The sequence below is a fragment of the Pyrgilauda ruficollis genome, unplaced genomic scaffold, assembly GCF_017590135.1.
Source record: "Pyrgilauda ruficollis isolate IOZ18807 unplaced genomic scaffold, ASM1759013v1 scaffold2, whole genome shotgun sequence".
In the NCBI taxonomy this organism is placed as follows: Eukaryota; Metazoa; Chordata; class Aves; order Passeriformes; family Passeridae; genus Pyrgilauda; species Pyrgilauda ruficollis.
The window spans coordinates 9,623,359-9,646,315 of NW_024519206.1; the positions used below are offsets into that span (position 1 = coordinate 9,623,359).

Genomic DNA, 22,957 nt, shown 5'->3' on the forward strand with positions numbered 1-22,957 from the left:
AGTTCATTCTTGATAATGCAGGCACCAGGATATCAGCTTCCTGGGGATATAAAACTGGGGGGATGTAATACAGGGAGAGGAGAGGAATATTGCAGCTATTTTAATCTCTCATTGCAAAAACATGTGTAGGCAAACTTATAAATCAGCATGGTATAAACAAGAAAAGTTCCCATAGCAGCCAAATATTTTGGCAACTACACAGCATTACTTGTAATGACATGGACATTTTTTGAGGTAAAATGTTCTCTAAATGTGAAAATAGCAAAAATTATAACATTAACTGCAGCTACTCCCCAGGTTGCTGAGGATGTTAACAATAAGGAATGGGATTTATTAAGGGGTTCCCAGCAATTACTTCGTCAAAAATAGCCATTTCTATTTTAAAAATAGAAGAAAGCAGGCTTGGTTTTCAGTGATACCTTTTAGCACCTGAAAGTAATTTTCTGATTCATAATTATTATGCTCTGGAAAATGGAGGACAGCAGGATAATTTAAGACCCCAAGCCTGCTACCAGATTACACAAATTGGAGAAAATTAGCTATGAAGTTCAGAGTAGTGCAGCTGTGTCTATATTAGTTTGAGTGTGCTGGGGAATTTTCCCAGGCAATGGAATGCAATGGTCTATGCAAGGGAACTCTTAAAATGTTTCTTGGCATGAACTTGACCTGTTCCAGTTATCAATCTTCTCAAAAAATTCCCAGGCTTGTTTTGGTAACCAGAAGGATCTAGGGGCGATTCCCAAAAAGCAGGTTGCATGCAGCCATCCTGTTTCAAAGGCTAATACATTTCACAAGCATAGGTGACTTTTTCCTGTAAGTGCTCCAGGATATTCCCAGGTACAATTATTATATTGCCAGTAATAAAATACAGTTATACAATTATATTATTAATGTTGCCATACCTTCAAACTGGGGCCCTCACTGATAGCAACAGCAACACTTACCTTGACAGACTGTTCTCTAATCAAACTTGTTAAACTAAGACATATATATATATATTTTTAATTTATTCCCAGATACTGAAAGGTCTAAACTTGAAAGTTCAAACTGGGAAGACCATTGCTTTAGTTGGTGCCAGTGGCTGTGGAAAAAGCACTACTGTTCAGCTGCTGCAGAGATTCTATGATCCTGACCAAGGAGAAGTGAGTGTCCGCAAAAGAATTGTAAAAACTCAGAGCTATTAGGACATGCATGAGTTTCCCATATTGACTGAACCTTGTTTTCTATTTTGGCTGAATTTCACATTATATCTGTGTAGTTCATATTTCCACAATTTAAATTTCAAATTAACTATCTTCTTCTGTTGGCTTGATTTCATTATTCTGCTCATTCTTACAGTGCTACGTCACAAATAGCAAATGCCACAAGTCTTGGAGTAGAATTGCAAGTTCTGAATTTAAAATAATTATCAACTGCTCATTTTTAAAATTCCCTAAACATTTTTAGGCAAAGCATAATCCAACAGAGTCCTGCTGTATATTGAATGTAAGCTAAAACCTGGAGAGAGTTTTCCTATTTTAAATGGTTGATTTCTTGTCTTGTTTTTCACTATCTGCTAACCCACAGCAGAAGTTTCCATTGTTACACATTGTATGTGTTTTACCACTAAACATTAAATCTAGTGGGTAAATGGTAAATACTTCCCACATGAAATTTCCAAAGGAAAAAAAATTATATAAATGAAACAATGTGTTTCTAAGAAAATTTGCTTTTTATTCTTGATATTTGAAGGATGCTACTTAATAGTTGATACTGCTAGTTGAAAGTAGGTAAATATTTCAAATATGAAAAACTTGAACTATCAGTATATAAGGTATCAAGGCGGCTGTTTTCAACACAGTTCTTTCTTAAACTTAGTTTTCCTGTGGCTGTAGATTCCTGCCCCCATGCCTCATTTTGCTGTTTCAATGCCAATGTTCATAAGACCACACCTAGGTTAAAAATAACTTTCCCTTTCCTTTTAGTCAACTTGAACTCTCTTTGATCTGCTCTTAAGCACAGCCACTGAGATAATTGTGTAGCCTTAACTGTAAGGACATAAAACTGGCATAGGGGCACGAGAATCATGTAAAAATTGTGCAAGGAATTGTGTGTAAAATTCTTAAGCCAACACAGACACGATGGTTATTGGGAGATAACAAACGGGGGTGGGGGAAGCCCCTGATGTCTTCTCTGTTTATGCTGCTCATCATAATTTTCTGTCTTGTGCAATGAATGGAAAAACTGCAGTTGTAGCTTCTCCCCAACATAGCTCTCTATTAAAGAATTATTTTTTTTCTTGACCTTCTGGCTGATACTTCATTCAAGTAAGAGTAATTAATTGCTTTATTATGAACAGAGTGCATTTCCTTGACTTCTTTAACACGTTCTTTTCCTCTTAGATTACTTTAGATGGTCGGGATATTCGGACCCTTAATACAAAGTGGCTACGAGAGAATATTGGCATTGTGAGCCAAGAGCCTGTTTTGTTTGCAACCACAATAGCTGAGAACATTCGCTATGGCAGAGAAGACATTTCTGATGCTGAAATTGAGCAAGCAGCCAAGGAAGCCAATGCTTTTGACTTTATATCTAGACTGCCTGATGTAAGTTCATGAACTTACTTTGACTGTAAGAACGAAAGGTCCATTTAGGTTGGTGTCCTGTTTCTGAGAGGCAGAAGTTACATTGCAACTTCTCAAAATATACTTACTGCCTCCAGCAGCTTCCAGTTTAGAGAGTTTAACTAGATATTGTGCCTTTGGTTGCTCTCAAAGGACTTGTCCTGGAGTCTGGGAAAAAATGTTAATGCCTTAACTCAGGAGAAAGGAAGCTTCACAGCTGTATTGCCATCCCTACCCATCTCATGAGGCATAGAAGAGTTGGCTTCTGAAAAGAACGACGAAAAATCCAAAGCCCTTTGTCAGGAGCTGTCTGTACATTCACAAGAAATAGGGGGAGTGGGTGGAGGTAAATAAATATGCCCTGGAGTAAATAAATATGCCCTTTTAGCAGTTACAAAGCTCTTCCTCTGCCTGAGAGTCACAGCTTTAAGCCCTCTCTTAGTTAGGTGCCTTACTCCTTTCAGGATGGGGGTGAGAAGCAAGGTCAAGCATTCTAAACACATCCTCATAAATGGATACTATGCCCTTGTCTTTACTCCTGAAGTTAAATGTGGGAAAAGTGCCCGCCTGGGATTTGATTTCAAATCCTTTTACTACTTTAGAGAGCTTGGCCCCATCTCTCAAGCATGTGCCATTTCAAGCATGTCAATCTGGTCCAAGGTTCCCTCTTCTCAGGAAGAGTGATTTCTTTCATATTTACTCTTAAATAGCTATGTAATAAAAAACTACAGTGGACTTAGAGACTTGTGACTTTGCAGTAAGTGATATGGTCAGTAGGAACCAAACCATGGCCCCAGGGGGGAGTGTCTCAGATTCAAAGAAGGCACACTGTTGGTGTGTTCCTATAATTCCAACCCTTTTGGAAAGGTAAGCAATCCTCAGAAAATACAGAGATCCTTTTTACAGGTTTGCCTTGACAACCCCAGGGTTTGGAGCACTGAATGAGCAATAAAGATCTTTAAAGAACCATAAATTCAAAGTTAGGCAGGCACAACATGTGGTGGTAGGGGGGTTTGGCTAAGGGCCAGTTGGATGGACATCCTTCCATGCTTACTTTTGTTGCACTCAAGTCAGATGGAAGAAGCTACATCTTCTAGAAGATGAGTACTTAGGGTTGCACTGAGAAGTGAGGATTTGAGATGTCTCACAACTTCTGTTCTCTCCTTTATCAGAAATTTAACACCATGGTGGGTGAAAGAGGGGCTCAGCTGAGTGGAGGACAGAAGCAGCGAATAGCTATTGCCCGTGCCCTAGCAAGAAATCCCAAGATTCTTCTCCTGGATGAAGCTACGTCTGCATTAGATACTCAGAGTGAATCCATAGTGCAAGCAGCTCTTGATAAGGTAGGACTCACTGAAAATAGCAGCTGCCATGAAAAAGTGCAATGAGCACTTAAGAAAACTTAATGTACAATTTTCAGTGCAGGCTTCCATCAGAGTCAAGAACATTGGAAAACAGAATTTGAATGGATGCTCAATTTCAGTGTTTTAACAGGGAGTTTGAACCATCAAAAATTTATTTGAAAATCTGGTTTAATTTTTTAGGGGTTTTGGTTTTGCATTATTAATAATTATGAAGACACTTAATCATGTGTAACTGTAACTTAGGTCTCCTGCACTCCCTTTCTTAAACCATAATTGGTAGCATAAACATTGATAGCATCTTATCAAGGCAAAGTATGAGGATAGAATGGCCTTCTTCAGGTGGATTACTAGAAAAGTATATGCCATTGATATCCCTAGTATTTGTTCTTTATTGAATAGTTGCTTCATAATTTTAGACTCTTGAAATTTAGCCATTTTCATCCTTTTCCTGCTTTTAGCAGCACCACAGCTCTAGGCTGGGTGCAGCTGCAGAGCAGAATTTTCAGATCTTGTACCCATGTCTCTAATCAGCACACGATACCTTCCTCACAGCCCACCTTCATCAGAAGTTCCCATCAACATACAGTAGAACCCATAGTCTTTGATTGATAAAGAACTTTGTGGTTTGGCTGGAATGTTTTTTCTTTTGTATAATATTTATTTTAATGTATTTTTTAATGTAGTGAAAAATCCTGCCTTTCATTTCAGTAGCTATGCAAAGAGCTATGAATTAGCAGTATGGCTCAAGGGAATTACAGAATTTGTCATCTTCACTTGCTAGTCAGTTTAAATCTGAGGTAAAGTGCAACTCTTTGTTATAGTCATGTCATTCCACTGATATTAGTATTGAGGTAACATGTAGATGCAAAAATAATATTCATATAATCTTTCTTCTGTGTGTTTTTTTTTTTTTTTAAATTTTGTAATAAAATACTTAGCTTTTCCAGAAGCTTTTTGCTTCATTTAGTGCATTACAGAGGGAGGTCATTCAACTAAGTGGACTCTTTCTCATCCTTCTTTATGTTCTCAGAACACACCGAAATGTGCCCTGAATCATAACTTAGTCATGTTTTCACAGCATTTTGATGTCCATCAGTGTAGTCCCCTAATGAGATTTCCAAATTTCATTTCAACATCTCTGAGTGGAAAAAGTGGTGCTACTATTGTTCATTATTTTTACAGCTGAGTAGCAGGGATGCTAACCTCATGAACACTCGCTGTTTCAAGTCATTCATGTGCATCTCCTTGTAGCCAGCTGTTTTTAGATAACTTTGCACCCTGTAAAGCATTTTGCTAGTTCTGATCAAAGCTCCCAGCTGCAGTGGTGAAGGCTTTGTGCGTTAGGCCAGAGGCATAAAAATCACACTGTGGCAGACTGCTGGGAGTGACTTGCATCAAGTCCAAGAGAATGGCAGGTGTAGGGGGAAGAAATCAAATTTCCATGGAAGCAGTCCTCTACTGCAGATGGCCTCACCTTCTTAATGCCCCTGTTCCTGTGCCCATATGTTGTATGACTTTTGTAGCAAGAAACTTCCAGCAGGTTCCAGGTTCACAGAACATACTTGTTGCGTGAGGTTCCCTTGGATCTCTCCTCCTGCTAAGCTGCCATCTGCTCCAGGCATCAGGGAGGAGGGAAGCCAGCCGCTCCAGCAGCCACAGGGTGGCCTGTATTCATTTGCTGCACGAAGGCTGTGTGTGCCACTGGTTTGTGTGAGGGTGCTGGAGAGGGGTGGAACATGCAACCTGCTGACTGAGAATTCAGCAGCTCTTCCTGCCAAATCCCAGTAGGATTATTGTCAAATAAGTTCGTTTCAGAAGGGAGCGGCTCAAACCTATTTTTGATGCAAGTTTGCTCCTCTACGCTTTCCTACTAAGTCTTGTCAGAAATTATGCTGATGTTGTACTTCCAAAAATTTGCACGGACAGTATATAAAGAAAATATCTGCTCTTTATATATTTACTAGCCTCGCTTTGTTTTCAGAAAGACCTAACTATTGTGACGACATTTCCCCATCATGTTTACATGCACATGGAAACACTTTGTGAGCAACTTTAGCTCAAACAGTTCAAATATTATAAAAGTCAAATAATAAACAAACTTCAATTATGGTCTTTAATACTTGATATTGGTCTAAAAAATTAATGTGGCTTTCTCTACCTAAATTAGTCAAATGAAACTGTTCTTGGACTGCTAAACAAGGACACAAAGACAGGAAAAAATAACAATCTTTGTTTTTAAAAGAAAGAAAAGTACTTTTAAAGTTTTGATTTACTATATATTGCAGGTGACTAAAATAACTTTATTTCTGTGCTATTTTCTTACACATCTTAACTGTAACTGGGTTTTGTGTGTTTCTGTAAGGCTCGGGCTGGACGTACCACCATTGTGATTGCTCACAGACTGTCTACCATCAGGACTGCCGACACTATTGCTGGATTTGAGAAAGGTGTTGTGGTTGAACAAGGGACACACAGTGAACTGATGCTGCAGAAAGGAGTCTACTATTCCCTTGTAATGCAGCAGGTAAGGGCAAATTTGTTTGCTTTCTTTTTCCATTTCACAAAGTTGTGAAATGGTTGGTGGAGCTATTTTCTCTCTAGTTCCTGCATGTTATCCAGCTGGCAGCTGCTCACTTATTCTAGTCTGGGCACAGACACAGGCTTGGAATTCTTGGGGATTTTACCCATAAGCATTTCATATTTACACAATCCAATATGAAAAAACCATAAGTGAGTTTAAGGCACAGACAGCATCATTATGGCATAACCATAGAGGTGTTAGATTCCAGGTGGATTCCATAGATGGCTTTAAAGGAAAAGAGGGGGACAAAATCAAATAGTCTACTGCTCTGAAATTGCAGACTGAAATATATGTGGCCTATAGACAACTGCAGTTACACAATTGAAACAGCAGTGTTCAGGAGAAAAAAAAAGTCTTTCTTTCTAGTCAAAATGCCTTGTAAATGCATATCCTGAATTCTCACTAGGGTTGTACCAGTGATGTTCAAGATGATGGCACATCAGAAGATAGTGAAGGCACAGGATCTGAGGAATATGAGGAAAACATAAATCCTGTGGAAGAGCTGACTCTTCAAAATCATTTTGAAACCTCTGTGATATCAGGGAAAGGCAGCATACGAAGAAGATCCAGCCGATATAAGAGCAAGAGGAGTTCATCTAAAAATCCCTTTGGAAAAACGAAGAAACAAAAGGAGGTGGAGGTTGGTATTAGACTTTCAGTTTAGAATCTTAATTATAAGATGTAAGCATAAACAAAAAACCATGTAACTTGGAGTACTTTTAGATAGCTGTCTTTTACGCAACATTTACTCAGGTGCTATTGCAGTCAGTACTCACCAGACTGAGGACAATTTGTGTTAACAAAGATATTCATTTTAATGCTACTGAGTTAATGTGGAACTGGAAAAAAATTGCTATTGATTTGTCACATTGCTTTGTACAATTTAGGAGAATTATTTCAGTGGTACAGGTATTTTAATTCTATCTAATTGAAGATAGTTATGAGATTTCATTTGCAAGATTCTTCACTCCCTGGTACTTACTGTTGCAAATATTGCTGGATAATATAATCCCTGGAGTGTGCATACCCAAATTGGAGGCACTTGGGGGTATCATACTGCGCTTATGTCAAGCAAAAAAAAAAAACAGGAATCAAAACCCTGACACTTTGAAGAGCATTTCCATTAAAAGAGCCGTTACCCTTTCTGGTTTAGCATATGCTTCAGTTTGGCAGGGCTTATACACATAAAACAACTTGCTTGAAGTATGTCATACATCAATAAAAGACACGTAGGAAATTTGGGGTTAAGAAAAATCATTTTGTTTCATCAAAGTTAAATAAAACTTGCACATAGTATCAAAAAGAGCAGATTTCTAGTGCATTCTGGAACAGACGTGAGATGAGCAGCTCAAAAGAAAATTGATTTTGTTTTCTATTTTGTAGTATTTTTTTCATGAAATATATTGGAAGAGTGGTTTGGTATATTAAAGTTGCTTGAGTTTTTTTTTTTTTTTTTTAGTTTTTGGGGTTTTTTGCCTGGTTTCAAGCCCTTTGAGGTGAAGAACTAAAATATAAATTCCAGAGTAAAACCATTAATTCTTCTAAGTCTGTGGAAGTTAGGATCTCATCTGTAATAAATATTTTAAATAATTATTAAATCTTTAGTATGATTTTATCTGTAGATTTTCCTCCTCTCTAAAATACATCTTCAAGCTAATTAATATTTTGAATAGCAAGAACTAGCTGTACCCATTCCCATTATCATACAAAATGTCATGTAACTTCAAAATATACTTTTTAGCTGTATATTAATACTGCTTAAGGCCTTAGAGGGAGTAGTGGGTGTTCATGCTCAAGAATACAATATTCATCACATTCAGAAAAAAATGAAGTCGAACATCCAGCAATTGTAATTATTTCAGAAAAAATCAGCCCACTTTTATAGTTGAGACTTAGCCACCCTCATTCAGCATCTAAAACACAGGATGAAATAACCAGGAAGCAAGAGAAACTTGTTTATGATCCTGACTAATATTTTGCCTCATTTCTGATTGCTTTCATTGTTTACTTTTCCAGAAATGTCCCTTTGGAGGTATAGGCACTTAAATAAAGTGGTAGAGCAAGACAGAACATTTTTTGTTCCTTGAAAGCACAAACAGGCTAACTGACTCTAACATATGCCTCATTCCTGGCTTTGGTAATGATTCATTGGATATAGTTTGCCAAAGAGAAAAATGACCTCTCTACCCAATTGTTCTATTGCCAGCCCACTGGCATTTAGTTGAACTGGAGGGGTCTCTTCTGTCCTCTGAACTGTGAGACGTTCAGTTCTTTATAACGATTGAAATGTTTGTTGCCATTCATGGTGTCCAGTCCTATCTGACTTTCAGTGAACTGTCCTGGCCCTTCTCTCCTCATGACTTAGCCTTTTGTTAAGTTTTTTGCCTACAAATTTTTACAGTGCAGATGATATTCTAGGACATGAAACAGGAAAACAGCAAATCTCCAGCATGTTTGCTTGATCTGAGTGCACAGACAGGGCTTTCAGCATTTTACCAAGACAATTCATTGCTCAAGGCCTAATGAACACCCACTGTCTGGAGAATTTTGTTCTGCAACTTTTCAAGGAAAACTGACAACTTTTTTGTGTAGGAAGAAAATCTCCCTGCTGTGCCTTACTTAAAAATCCTGGCTCTGAACAAACCTGAGTGGTTCTATGTACTGCTGGGAGTGATTGCTGCTGCTGTCATAGGTGCAGTCCATCCTGCATTTGCTGTTATATTTGGAAAAATTATTGGGGTAAGTTTTTCGATTGTGGTTTTTTTGGGTTTTTTTTAATTTTTGGTTGGGGGGGTTCTTTTTTGTTTTATTAGTGGGTTTTGTTTCTTTAGGGATATTTTGAGGGATGGTTTTTGGGTTTTTGTTTTGTTTGGGTGGGGGGTTTTTCTTGCAACTGGAAGCTGCAGTCTTGAGCTTTCTTCAAGCTCAACCACTCATTTCTTTCTGTGTAAGTCTCTGAGTGGGATTAACTCGTATAAATACATCCACTGAAAAATGTTGAAGGGACTCTCTAGAAGCAGAGGATGGTGGAACTACATTTGACTAGTGGAGGAAAGGAGGAACATCGATGGATCTGGGAGAACAAATTAGCGCGACATAGGTTTAAATGGAAAGTTGGACTATCTGCTGGGTCCTCAACAGAAAGTTGACTGCAGACTGATTTTAGCACCCAGGATACTTGCTAAAAGAAATTAAAGTAGACAGACAAGCTTCTTGAGGTGAAGGCTGGCTTATGTAATGGATGATTCTCTATGATATTCTCACTCATTTTTGTGGGTTTTTTCTTTTCATAGGCTTTTCAAGAAACAGATCCAGAAAAAAGGAGTAAAAACACTGTGTTGCTTTCTTTAATATTTCTTGTACTTGGAGTGATTATCTTAGCAGCATACATTATCCAAGTAAGTGTCACTACACTGAAATCTTAAAAGTTCTGACCTCTCCAGCAGGCTGCAGGTATAACTCGTATCAACACAATCTGAGACGTAAAAGACCAATCAGAGCTTACAAAAATATGCACAAGTGCCAGGGTCTTCCTGAGATACATAGGTTTAATGTTTACCTAAAGAGATAGGTCTATATTTGCTCTTGGTTTAAATAATCCACTGAAGGAAATGTTAATTCAACCTGATTGAAATCAAAGTTGAGGGTCTGGCCTAAAAAGTCAGTCAGTACTGATATTTCTTACTGACTAGTCTATAGGGTCTTACCAAAGTAAGTATAAAGCAGACTCACTCTTTCCATTGCAGACAGTGTTTTTCATAAAAATCCATTGGTATGACTGCTGTGAGTGAATGTTTCTGGTCACAGTCAAGGTAGGGAAGCCAATCACTAGACAGGTTGATTTATCTTGTAGTGCTGCTGTCTGTGTGTGTAAGATTGACCAGAAAAGTTCAATCTCCCTTTGTTTGGGTGGTTGTGATACAAGTATGTAATATATAGATGCCTTCTTTGCTATGTTGCTTCCTTTCTGTGAGAAAATCAAGTTTCAGGTTCAGGAATGTGAATGATGCTTTTCCCAGGACATATATATTCACAGGGGCTTGTAGGTGTGATGGCTTTTGTTGAGCTTCTTGGTGTGATTGCTTTTGTTGTGCAGATTTATAAACAGAGTTACAGCATCAGATGAGAAAATGTGACTGGTTTTCCTCCCCCAGGGTTTCATGTTTGGGAAGTCTGGAGAAACCCTAACAATGAGACTGCGCTCCTTGTCCTTCAGAGCATTACTTCAGCAGGTATGAATTAGGCAGTTAGGATATCGAGAGAGAAATGGGTGTGAACTAGAACCTGTGTGTTCACAGAAACATCTGAAAGGGACCAGAAGACAGTAAATTGGTGACTGGAGGAAAAAAGAAAGGAACCATTGCCTTTGCAAATAAAAAAGCTTCCTTTCTTTTCTGTATGTACAAATCCTTCTGGGTCCCTTCTGACTCGGGATATTCCATGATTCTGTAGCTGATGGGATAGGTAGTTTGTAAGAGAATAGTTAGCCTCTTCAGGACCATGGAATGTCTAAATAAATGGGGGCTATAATAAAAGTTTCTAAATAGGCATGTTCAGGAGAACATCACAGCTAAGAACACTTTGGTTATGAACAATTAGATGTCCACAAAAGAATAATATTTTTTAAGCTTTTTGTTTACTTGGAAATGTTGACTACACAGAGAGAATACACAGTTAGATATCCTGTTTTGTACTTTCATGTCATTTTTTGGAACAAAAATCAGTATCTTTTCTTGCAGGAGATTGGATGGTATGATGACCAGAAAAATGCTGTTGGTGTTCTGCTAACTCGTCTTGCTACAGATGCTTCCCAAGTTAAAGGCGTATGTTGATTCTTTTATGTGTATTTTTCAAATAACTTTTTCCTTACAAATATTAATTGCAATAGGCAAGGAACTCCAATATTATTTCAGAAAACAAAGTAGGAAATCTACCCCACAGACTGGTAGATGCCTTTATATAGCATGCTACAGACACATTGGAAATGGTTTCTCAGCTGATAATTTACAACTATCAAAATTCTAGCAGTTCTTCATATACCTTTCATGTACCTCCGTGCAAGTCTTTAAGCTAAATATATAATAACTGTAGACCATTTCACCATGGAAAGTGAAATCTGCATGCATGTTTGGACCACAGTCACTGAACCCTAGGTTTTTACACCATGTTAGGGGTCACCTGAGTGCTACAAAGAGGTTGCGTTTGCAGAGGATACAAACCCTTACTCACCTCAGTGAAGAGAATTCTTCTTCCCATTGCCACAAAATGTGCTTCACAAACAGTAAGAAATAGAACAGCACAATTAAAAAGCGCCATGGAGGGCAATGGCCAAGGAAGGGAACTACTCAAGAAACTGGTATAAGAGAGGTGGCCACTGGACACTGGTGAGAAAATATGGCAAATTCTGTGCAGTTCCCTCAGCTTCTCACCTCATTTGCAGAACTTGACAATCTGCCAAACATTTCTGTTTCTTTCTGTCTCTTTGTGGGGAAAAACAAATCACCGCAGGACTTGTGGGGAATGGTTTACTAGTGTATTTTTTCCCCTTCATATTTGTACATCACTAATCCTTTAATTACTACATTTTTTTAGTCTCCATAGGTTTTTGTTTCTCTCCAGCCCTCCTTCATTGCAGGCTTGCAGGGATGAAATAGCCTTTGACAAAATTTAGTCATCTTCATCTTTAAAGTTTTTTTGCCTCATTGGCAATGAAGTCTATCACCCTGTCAGGGCAGTAAAAAGGAGGGGTGCACACAGTTCCCTTACTACGAAAAACAGCAAAGGCATTAATGGATTTCCAGAGCTGTTGTGATGTCTAGAGTATCAGACATCCGTAAGTCAGTACCATGCCTCATGCTGCACTGGAAGTTTCCAAATCCATCTTTATGTGCAATCCCTAGAACATATGGCAACAATTCACCTTGGCATTGGTTTAAGTGTTAATATTTTAAATTTATTGAACAAGAAAAATCTTTTCAGGGCAGGGAAAAATTTGGCAAAAGAAAGAAAAATATTTGCTTCCCACCCAAGAGTTCTTGTTTTTACCATCACGCCAAGGTCTGGAAGATGAACTATTTCCACAGAACTCTTTGCAGAAGTTCTTTCTGCAGATTAGAGCCCACCCAAATGCTGCATGCTAATCAACTCTCATTTTAAAAAGTTTTTGGTGAAAAGGTTATACAGGCTGGGAGGAGGTGAAAATTCTTCAGTCAGAGTTAGTCTTTCCTACTCATTATCCCACTGAGATAAAACATTTCTGGAGAGTGGCCAAAGTCAGGGTTCTTTTCTCTAAGAACACAACCTCAAGTGCAGCAATGTAAGAAGCTGAGGAATAATATTTTTCACCACTGTGGAGGGTCTCAGTGGTTGGCTGCTGTTAGAACCAACCCACTCTTGCCTATTGCTGGACATCAAACTGCCAGCTTGCCCTGCTGTCACAGTGGTCACAGTTTTCTCTGCCTTGGGTACAGTGTGAAGTCCCAGATACATTTCATTAAACAACTGTCATGTCCAGCCCTCTAGACTACATTAAAACCTCTTGAAGGCCTGAATGCTGGCAGGTGTGAGGAATCTCTAGGAATGGTTACAGAAGTCAATGCATAATGCCCACACGTGTGATCGCACATGGTTTCATTTTCCAGCCAAACCTTTGGCCTTTGTTAAAGCAATTTGAAGTTGTAATTCAAGGAACAAAAATTAAAAATCTAATTACATATATTTGGGGGGTTTCTGGGGTTTTCTTAGGCAACTGGAAGCCGACTTGCACTGATGACTATGACTGTCTTTACCCTTGTGACTGCCATCATTATTGCATTTGTATATGGCTGGCAGTTAACTTTGCTTATCCTGGCCTGCATTCCTTTTATTGTTGGTGCAAATGCTGTGAGTGCCAGCTCTATGTCTGGTCATGCTGCAGAAGATCAAAAAGCTTTGGAAGAGGCTGGAAGAGTAAGTTCTTCACTTTTAACTACAGAGTTCTGTATTGTAGTTATATTATAGCTGACTCAATTGTCCAAGATAAATGAAGGGTTTTGAGAGGAATATTTATATATCTTCAAGTAAAGCAAAACACTGATAACACAAACCATCTGCAAATTAGAATATAAAAATGCATTTGAAAGCCTCCATAGTGGATTTCTGGACAGTGGCAGCTGCAGCAGAAGCAGCCCCAGCATTGGTGCCTAGGGTGAGCAAGGGTGCCTAGGGTGGCTCTGCACTGCTCTTTTGCAGCCAGAAATGTTGCAATATTGGTAACTTTCTATTCTGTAATGAAGGCAAGCCATTAATGTGCTCAAGATTTCAGGGTACTGCCTTCACTTACCTGATAGTGCTCTTCCAGGAGACAGAAGTAGCCCATACAAAAGGGCAAGCTGTGTCCAGATTACTCGTGCTTGTCCCCATTTTATTAAATTTGGTCTCATTCATGAGGGCCCACAACCCTTGAGTTAGGGAAGACTGCTGATGAATAATTTCATTGCTTAGGACTTTTCTTCACCTTCATCCCCACTCTTAAATAAGCACATTCTGATATACAATAATAAATGCTAGAGAAGAAATCAAGTATTTAGAAGATATCTTGCAGATTGCAGTTGTAAGAGATTACCTCTTACTTGTTTCATCTCTTTGTTTAGATTTCAACAGAATCCGTTGAAAACATAAGAACTGTAGCTTCACTGACCAAGGAAGAAGCATTTTATGAAAGATACGTTTCTTGTTTGAATGATACATATAGGTGGGTTTTTTTTTTTCTTCACAGTGCACTTTAGTCTTTTAGATTTACTGTAAATACATTTCTTGGAACCTAGCCAATACCCAAAAGACCAGGAAGAATATCAATAACTGTTCATATAGCTTTGGAATTTGTATAGTCTCTATATTTTAATATACATTATTAAGTGTAGAGTGAAAAAAAACATATGCAGGATTTGTCTTTTATTATGCAAAGGCTTTAGAAACTGCATTCTCAGTATATGTGTTACAGAATATTGTGTTTGCCTACAATATAGGATATATGTTCACTCCATGCCAGTGTATTGCACTGGTGCTACTTAACTTAGGAACTGACAGTTCCACCACATCCTTTATAACATAAACCAGTTTTATTCCCCTCATATGACTTTGAAACCTTGAAAAGAACTTCATACATTTCCCTTGTTTGATCCACTACATCCTACTGGCTTTTCTCTGCTGAAATGCATTTGAATCACTACGGTTGCCAGATGTTTCTAGCTCCATTTTATTTAAATAAAATAGCCCAAATTCTAAATTACTTCTAATGTAAAAGAAGGAATTGAAAATGATGTATTGCACAATCTGTCCTCAGCCAAATAGCGTTAAAATTCAATGTCTGGTGAACTGCTAAGAGTCCAGATTTGGGCAGGATGCTTGCTTGGACTGTCACAGGTCTGATTTACAGCTCAAACCAGAAAGGAGATTTCCTCTTCCTCAGAGAGCATCCTAAACAATGAGGACAGAGAGTTCACCAGATTCTTATTTGGTGTGTGTTCAATTGGCTACACAAAATGAAACCCTTCCAGAGGGATAGATTGAGAAATAGAGGCATAGTCTGAATTCTAGTGGGGATACCCAGCAATGTGTCCATGCTCTGCTCAAATAGGATGAGCTGGTGCAAGCCTGCAGGCAGCTCTCAGGCCAGGCTGAAGCCTGTTTGTTTTCTTAATAAAATGGGTCATATAGGGTAGTTATTAACTTATTTCATTTTAACTAACTGCTCTGGTGACCTGTTCTGCTATATAAAAGCAAAGGAAGGGGATTAAATTTAACATAACTGAGGATCAAGGTTTTCATTGCTTTCTGTCCTAAGGGTGGTTCTATGTCCTGAAGCCAGGGGCTCCTAGGGTCTGGCAGGGATTGTTTGTGAGTGTGTGTTGTGGGATGATTTGTTGTGGTTTTGGGGGTGACCTGAATTGCTTGAAAATTTTATTCTGAAGTCTGGCTATCCCCCAGCCAGTATCTGTTGTTTCTCTTTTACAAGTAATTTATGGAAAGTCTCTTATTTTGTCAGAAAATCTATGAGAAAAGCCCCTTTCTATGGATTTACCTATGGAATAGCTCAATGTTCAGAGTACTTTATTAATGCAGCAGTCTTCAGATTTGGAGCATGGCTCATTGCTAATGATCTGAGCAACTTTGAAAATGTATTTATGTGAGTATACTTTATAAAACATAAAAAATATCAAAATTAGTACACAGTGTAGTGATTTCAATGCATGCAAATTATTTTACCAAATTACAGAGGTAATGGGGCATGGGAATCTAGGAATTCAGTCTGGTTGGTAGTTTTCTTCGGGCTTAAGGGCTGTTTTGAGGAAGGGTGCACCTTTGGGCAGTGAAACAGCAAAAGTGAGCAGCAAGCTCAGCACATCTACTCTGGAGAAGCCTTTGCCCTCTGACATCCCTTCCAAGCAGAGGATATTAAAAAGAAAAGCAATACGATACTGCTGTCCAGCTATAAAGTAGCTGTGGGAGCAAGCTGAACTTCCTAATACTGGATGACATCTTGGAGTGTGAGGAGTTTCAGAAATATCGTAACCTAAAGATACTAAAAAACTTTATGCTGAAGATGTGTTTTACGCAGTAGGAAAAGAATGCATTGTTCTACCTGGAATGAATCATACTTTGTCCTTTGCTTTTTAGAGTCTTCTCTTCTGTCATATTTGCAGCTATGAATGTTGGTCAGTCTTCTTCCATGGCACCAGACTATGGCAAAGCTCGAATGTCAGCTCAAAGAATCTTTCAGCTTTTGGACAGAAAACCTCTAATTGACAGTTACAGTGAACAAGGTGAAAAATTGGTAAGGGTTGATGTAATTTTGCATGGAGCTTGGTGGGATATTGGAGATCTGTTTCTTTGGGGATTTGGGTGGTTTTTTTTGGAAGAAGTGCTCTTTTTTTCCACTGGAAAAATGTTGTAACAAACTAAATTAGTAATTGTCAGCAATTGTATTCAGAGGTGCCTATTTCTTAGGGTGTCACAAAAGGATGCTGAATTAGGATGACCTAATTGTGACCTGTAGGGAGCCTACAGGAAAGATGGAGAGGGACTTGTTACAAGAGCATGTAGTGATGGACAAGGAGGAATGGCTTAAAACTGAGAGTAGACTCATATGAGATAGTAGAAAAAAATTCTTTCTGCGAAGATGGAATGAATTGCCCAGAGAAGCTGTGGATATCCCATCTCTGGAAGTTTTCAAGGCCAGGCTGGGTGGATCTCTGAGCAATTTGGTCCAGTGAAAGGTGTCCTTGCCTATGGCAGAGGGGTTGAAACTAGATGTTCTTTAAGGCCATATCCAATTCAAACCATTCTATGGTTCTGTCAAAAGACAGACACTATATAAATAGTGGTACTGACTTATTTAGGGACCATATTATTTCTGGGTTTCAGACAGTAGTGTATGGCCTTTAAGGTAGTTTTTCTCTAAATTATTAAAAAAAATACTTTTCATTCTACTGACTCACAGTGTAAATGGCTTCAGGAAAACACTGATAATGTCACTTCCAATAAAAGTTTTGTTGTCTTTGTTTATAGGAGATATAAAATACTAATGCATTTTTCTAATTATTATGTGAATAAGAGAGATTAGTTCATTTACAGACAGGAACTTTGCCAAAAGCAATCCTATTCCATCTGTGGCAACTTTTACAATTAAAAATGTGCTCTTGTGAAGGCAAAACAAGCTTAATGAATAATTTAGTTTGCTCTAAATTTGCGGTAGGAAAGACAACAAGCAAAAAACAATAAAAAGTAAAAATCAGAAAACACTCAAAAATTCCCCAATGAGCCTGGCTTCTAAACCAAAATTGTCATAAAGGAGCCTGACCTCAACACTTGTCAAATTTCTGCATGTACTGCTTTCAATGTACATGTTCTGGAAAGAATTACAGTGGCAGATCCAGATTCATCTAAATTTAAAATTAACTTCCCATGTAGGTTTAGATGGTAGCTCCTACTCAGGAAGCCATAATCCAGTTTTCTATAACTTCAAGCTTATATAGAGGATTTTCAGCCTTTAAAGTTCTGACCATGCTTGCATATTTTCTTGAACCAGGGTTCTCTGACACAGACATTGCAAGTCTTGGCAGAAGGTCTCCAGTAAAACAAAACTTAAGTGAAAATATTTTTAGTGTAGACTGGCCTTAACTGCCAGTGATGCCTGTGACTTAGCAAAGCAAATGTTTGAGTCCATCAAATTAGGCTATTACCTGCTGTGAGAGCATCATATTAGTGGTGCTTCTGGCATGTACTGGGGTCTGGCTCATACCCCAAAGAACAGGACAGCCTTGGCACGTTGCTCCTTTCTTCCACTTGTGCTTAAATATCAACTTGCCTAGGATGTCTAATTAACAAACACTGCTTTTTTAAACACAGCTTGTCCTTTGTGCTCATGAATAACGTACTGAAGGACTTAGCTCTGCTATCTTAATCTCTGATTTTGACCTTGTGTTACATTTGTTCAAATTGTGCTACCTGCAGGGTAAGATCGGGAAAGCAAATGATACCATTTATATCCCAAATAGAAATATCTCAGTTAAATGTATTAGAAATGAAAAATCTGGATATTTTCTACTTTTCTTATGAGGGTGGTTGGGCACTGGAACAGGCTCCCCAGGGAAGCTGTCACAGCATCAACCTGACAGAGTTCAAGAAGTGTTTGGATGGACAGTGCTCTCAGGCACATGGTATGATTCTTGGGAATGATACTGTGCAGGAGTGGGACTTTGATCCTGGAGAGTCCCTTACACCTCAGCTTATTCTGTGCTTCTGTGATACTTTTTTCAAAGATGAAGTGAAAAATAGACACAAGAGATGCAGAAAACTTCTCAGAAGGATGTAGTGACTTACAGATCATCCTATAACTAGTGATGCTATGCTCAGTCCAATATGTCATTTAAAAGAATTTCAAAAGCACTTTCAAAAACACCTTCCCAAACTTTTTTGGATCTCTCACTTTAATAACCAAGTATTCACAAGTGTTGTCATAGTTAAGGCTACTAAATGTTAATATGAGCATGTGAACTCTCTGCTGCTTTTCAGAGCCATTTTGAAGGTAACATTGAATTCAGAAACGTCCATTTTGTATATCCAACAAGGCCAGAAGTTCAGGTTCTGCAAGGACTCAATGTGAAAGTTAAAAAAGGACAGACTCTGGCATTAGTAGGAAGCAGCGGCTGTGGCAAAAGCACATCCATTCAGCTCTTGGAGAGATTTTATGACCCTGTGGAAGGACAAGTGGTAAGAATAGACTTCTGTGGCTATTAATAGTAATTTGATCTACAGAACTCTTTATCTTCCAAGGTTTCAGAGGCTTTTGACAAGCCTGGCAGTCCCTCTGTTGAGATGCCTTTTTTTAGAGGTGTGAGTTAGAGGCTGTGCCTCCAGTGGATCTGTATACAATCCCCCATACCCCTGTCACTGCCTGCCCTGTGCATTTGCCCGCGTGTACCAGCTGTGGCATCCATGCTGGCACAGTGTGCATCCTCAGATCACAGATCTCACCTGGGAAAGGAATGATCAGGTCTGACTGCATTTCCTCCCCAAGGCTCCTCACCCTGGTCAGACTGGGGCATAACACTAATGTGTCTTGCTTGTCAGTGTGCAGATGTTCTTGCTGATGTGAACTAACACATTAGGGACACAGATACATGCTTCAGATAACTCAAATGTAATCTCATATAGATCTTACTGTATCACCATCAGGTGGTCCCAATGGGCTTTTTGATGCAACCCTTGTTAATGGGTATAAAAAGTGGAAAGAAACCTCCTTTGGAGGTTGTAAGATTGAAAGGCCTGTGGCTGAGAATATTTATTGTTGTGTTCAGCTTCTTAAGGGGCAGGCTTTCCCATGAGCTTCCTGATGCTTCCTGTGGTCAGTAGGGCTGGAAGGACCTTAAGAACCTGTTACCTGCATGTTGTTTCTGCTTGCTAGCAAATGGAAACAAAACTACACAAAATTAAAAACCAATGCAGGAAAATATTTTGTATATTCTGCTGGTTCTTTTTCCATTTAGCATGCAAAAAAATCTACTTGATTGCATCTGGTAAAATAACACATAAAGGGCTTCTCTTAGAATTCACGTTTCCTGTTTACAGCAGATATGTGTGGATGAGATCAGCAGCCAGCTTGGCATCATGTTTCTGTTGCTTTTTCTAGCTAGCAGATGGATTTGATACCAAATCTCTGCATTTACAATGGCTGAGGTCCAGGTTGGGCCTGGTGTCACAGGAGCCCGTTTTGTTTGACTGCAGCATTGCTGAAAATATCCAATATGGAGACAACAGTAGGGTGGTTAGTCAGGAGGAAATTGAAGAAGCCGCTAAAGCAGCAAATATTCATGCCTTCATTGAAAAACTGCCAGAGGTAAGAGACAGTGATGTTCTCTTCACAGTGAGCTCATATTTTTGGAATGATATAGAGATATCAAGGTGGTGCTCACTTTTGTTTCCCCTAATATAGTAGTCTTTGTGTTTTAAATTGCGAGTGTGTTTCAAGCTTAAAATCCTTTTTAGTTTGTTCAAAAAAAAAAAGCCAATGTTTTCATTATTACAATGGTAGACAACCCAGAATATTTTGGGGATGAAGGGGAGGTGGGGAGAGGGAAATGAGAGGATGGTGTATGTATAAGCACTCATAATAGTTTTTTTATATATTTTTCCTTTGACAGTAGAAACTCTTCAAGTTACTCTGATAAATACATTTTTCTAAAAAAAAATAGTAAAAGAAAGCAGTCTATTTCTAATTGAATGGATATGCACAGGGAGTGTTTCTTAATACACAAAGGGGCAGTAAATCAAAAGTGACTGGCATGGCATTTGACCTTCATGCCTGACAAGAATTTGGTTCTAACAAGAAAAAATGCTTTGATAACTTGTTTTCACTGTAGTTCTGGGTACCTAAAACTCACGCAATAATGCTGAGAAATATTTTGTTTTCATTACTACTAATAATGTTTGAGATTCTTAATTCACAAGCAATGTAACTTCAAATTCTTTGTGTATATATCAGTAAGAATTAAATTCTTAGTTAATCTTATGGTCATACACTCTTTGGATACCTCACTGCTGGTACCATTCAAGATCTATTCCAGCCTTTGAGGGAGTAAATTTTCAGACTGGGTATGAATATGTGTGGCTGTATATATAACTGCTTGTTAGAGATGGATACATAACTCTCTTGTTAGAGATGTTTATAAAGCCTTAGCTTTCTTAAAACCACTTGCACTATTCTTTCTTTCGAGATTAAATTTACAGCCAAATTTTACTTTTCCAACCTTCCTTCTCTAATAGTATTCACTGGTGATCTTCTTTATTTTTTAACATCCAGAAATATAATACACGGGTGGGTGAGAAAGGGACACAACTTTCTGGAGGTCAAAAACAAAGAATAGCAATTGCCCGTGCTCTGGTTCGTAATCCTGCTGTTCTGCTTCTGGATGAAGCTACCTCTGCTCTTGACACGGAAAGTGAAAAGGTGAAAAATGATTATGATGTGAAATACTTATGCCTATGTACATGGCTAGTTGCTTTCTGCAGAATAAATTAAAGCAAACATGCTACAAATTCTCAATTGTGAAACAAGTTAGGTGTATGATAATAGCTTTTCCACCTGAAAAGTTTGAATTGAACTATACTAGAAAGATGTTTCTATTTACTGAATAAAAAGTAGAAAAACCTGAAACTTTAAGTATAAAACTCCACATTAATCTGATACTCCTTAATTGTCTTCCTATCAAATGTATTTGATGGTAAATACTGAATTTGTGTTCTGACCCAAGCTGGAAGCCCAAGAACCCACTTCTCCATGTCTCACATTTGTTTGATCAGGCTCACTGACGTCAGTGGGAAATCCTGTTGAGTAAAGGTGTCCTGTGTACACTGACGTGTATATCTGTGGGGCATGTATTCAGGTGATGAGTGAGAAATCAAAGGTAGTTCCTAGGACAAGGGAAGACTTTTCAGGTGCTAACAGTGTTGTCGTGTTCTCTGTGGACAGATTGTCCAGAAAGCTCTGGATAACGCCCGGCAAGGTCGGACCTGCATCGTCATCGCTCATCGCCTGTCCACCGTGCAGACAGCCGACATCATCGTGGTGATCCAGAACGGCAGGGTGGTCGAGCAGGGCACCCACAGCCAGCTGCTGGCCAAGGAAGGACACTACTATGCCCTTGTAAATGCACAAGTCTCTAATTAGCACTACTTGCTCAGTTGTTGGGGTTTTTTTATTTTGTTTTGGTTTTTTTATGGGAAGACATTAAAATCTCTGCAGGGGATTACTGTGGCTGTGTTTGTGCTGACCGAGCAGGAGCTGTGTTGCAGCCTGGCTGCTGTATCCAGTGTAGCCCTTGGCCCACACGTCCGTGGGGATGAGCAGTGCATGCCCAGTGCTGGGTCACAGAAGGTGCACAGAGGAGTCCTAGAGACTGAATGTTGAGCAGTTTGGTGTGTCACATGCTCTGGAGGGTGTCAGACCCACAGCTCAGGTGGGTACCCTGCTCTCCCTGTCCCCCCAAACTCTGGCCCACAGCAGCTGCCACACCAAGGCGGTAACAGAGCATGACAGCAGTTAAGCATCATGGACAAACAACAAGCTTGTGATTGCTGTTCGGGTTTCTTCACCAGCCAGATGAAGTCATAAAGTCTTCTTTTGTTAAAGATGATTATCAATTCTTACTGAAAACTGAGATTCCAAAAAAAAAAAAAAAAGAGAAGGATGTTGATGTATGGGTTTGGTTGTTTTCCCTACTTTATGCCACATTTCTCATATTACTGTGCTTCACACATTTCTTGGATATTCAATACTCTAATTCAGACAGTAATTATAATAGTTACAACCTCTCCATATCAAAATAAACTGCATAAAAGATATCATTGTTTTGTTTAGTATTTTTTCAAATGCTGACCTAACATAGTTTAGTCATTCTTTGTATCCATCCAGATAATTTCAAAGGTTTTGTAGGGAGCTATTGGAGTGGATTCCTGTCAGCCATGTAAACAGATTTTCTTTAAAATAAAAAAAGGGAAATTGTTTTCAGTGTAAGTTTCTTTCTTTTTAATAGGCATAGTACTTAGGGTGATGGTTTAGTAGTGGACCTGATAGTGTTAAATTAACATTTGGACTTGATAATTTAAAAGGTCTTTGCCATTCTAAATGAGTTTATTATTCTATGAATAATTTCAAAGATTTTTTTTTGAGCGCTGGCAAAACTTGTTTATACATGTGCTTTAATAATTTTTTATTCCTCTGATGTATTCCTCAGGGTGTTGCAATACATCCTTTAACTGTTGAAGAATATGTACTGTGTAGTCAGAGTGACTCAGCAGCTGGGGTTTTTTGGCTAAACCCAATTGCAGCATTTCAATTTTCCAAGGCTTTGCACGTGGCTTTGGGTTAG

General features: G+C 38.7%; 1 protein-coding gene across 1 annotated transcript in view; it reads left to right on the forward strand.

Annotated features, from left to right (window-relative positions):
- The window catches only part of ABCB5 (ATP binding cassette subfamily B member 5), a 34,294-nt gene extending 11,703 nt beyond the window's left edge, over nucleotides 1-22,591 (forward strand). The window contains exons 13-29 of the mRNA XM_041466539.1: nucleotides 1,017-1,142; nucleotides 2,382-2,585; nucleotides 3,776-3,946; nucleotides 6,330-6,491; nucleotides 6,955-7,188; nucleotides 9,141-9,287; nucleotides 9,842-9,946; nucleotides 10,703-10,780; nucleotides 11,288-11,371; nucleotides 13,293-13,496; nucleotides 14,180-14,280; nucleotides 15,574-15,714; nucleotides 16,206-16,362; nucleotides 18,603-18,800; nucleotides 19,720-19,926; nucleotides 20,890-21,036; nucleotides 21,559-22,591. Of these exons, the coding sequence (XP_041322473.1) occupies nucleotides 1,017-1,142; nucleotides 2,382-2,585; nucleotides 3,776-3,946; nucleotides 6,330-6,491; nucleotides 6,955-7,188; nucleotides 9,141-9,287; nucleotides 9,842-9,946; nucleotides 10,703-10,780; nucleotides 11,288-11,371; nucleotides 13,293-13,496; nucleotides 14,180-14,280; nucleotides 15,574-15,714; nucleotides 16,206-16,362; nucleotides 18,603-18,800; nucleotides 19,720-19,926; nucleotides 20,890-21,036; nucleotides 21,559-21,756 (2,664 nt within the window). The 3' untranslated portion in view covers nucleotides 21,757-22,591. The remainder of the gene's footprint in view (nucleotides 1-1,016; nucleotides 1,143-2,381; nucleotides 2,586-3,775; nucleotides 3,947-6,329; nucleotides 6,492-6,954; nucleotides 7,189-9,140; nucleotides 9,288-9,841; nucleotides 9,947-10,702; nucleotides 10,781-11,287; nucleotides 11,372-13,292; nucleotides 13,497-14,179; nucleotides 14,281-15,573; nucleotides 15,715-16,205; nucleotides 16,363-18,602; nucleotides 18,801-19,719; nucleotides 19,927-20,889; nucleotides 21,037-21,558) is intronic.
- Nucleotides 22,592-22,957: the final 366 nt, after the last annotated feature.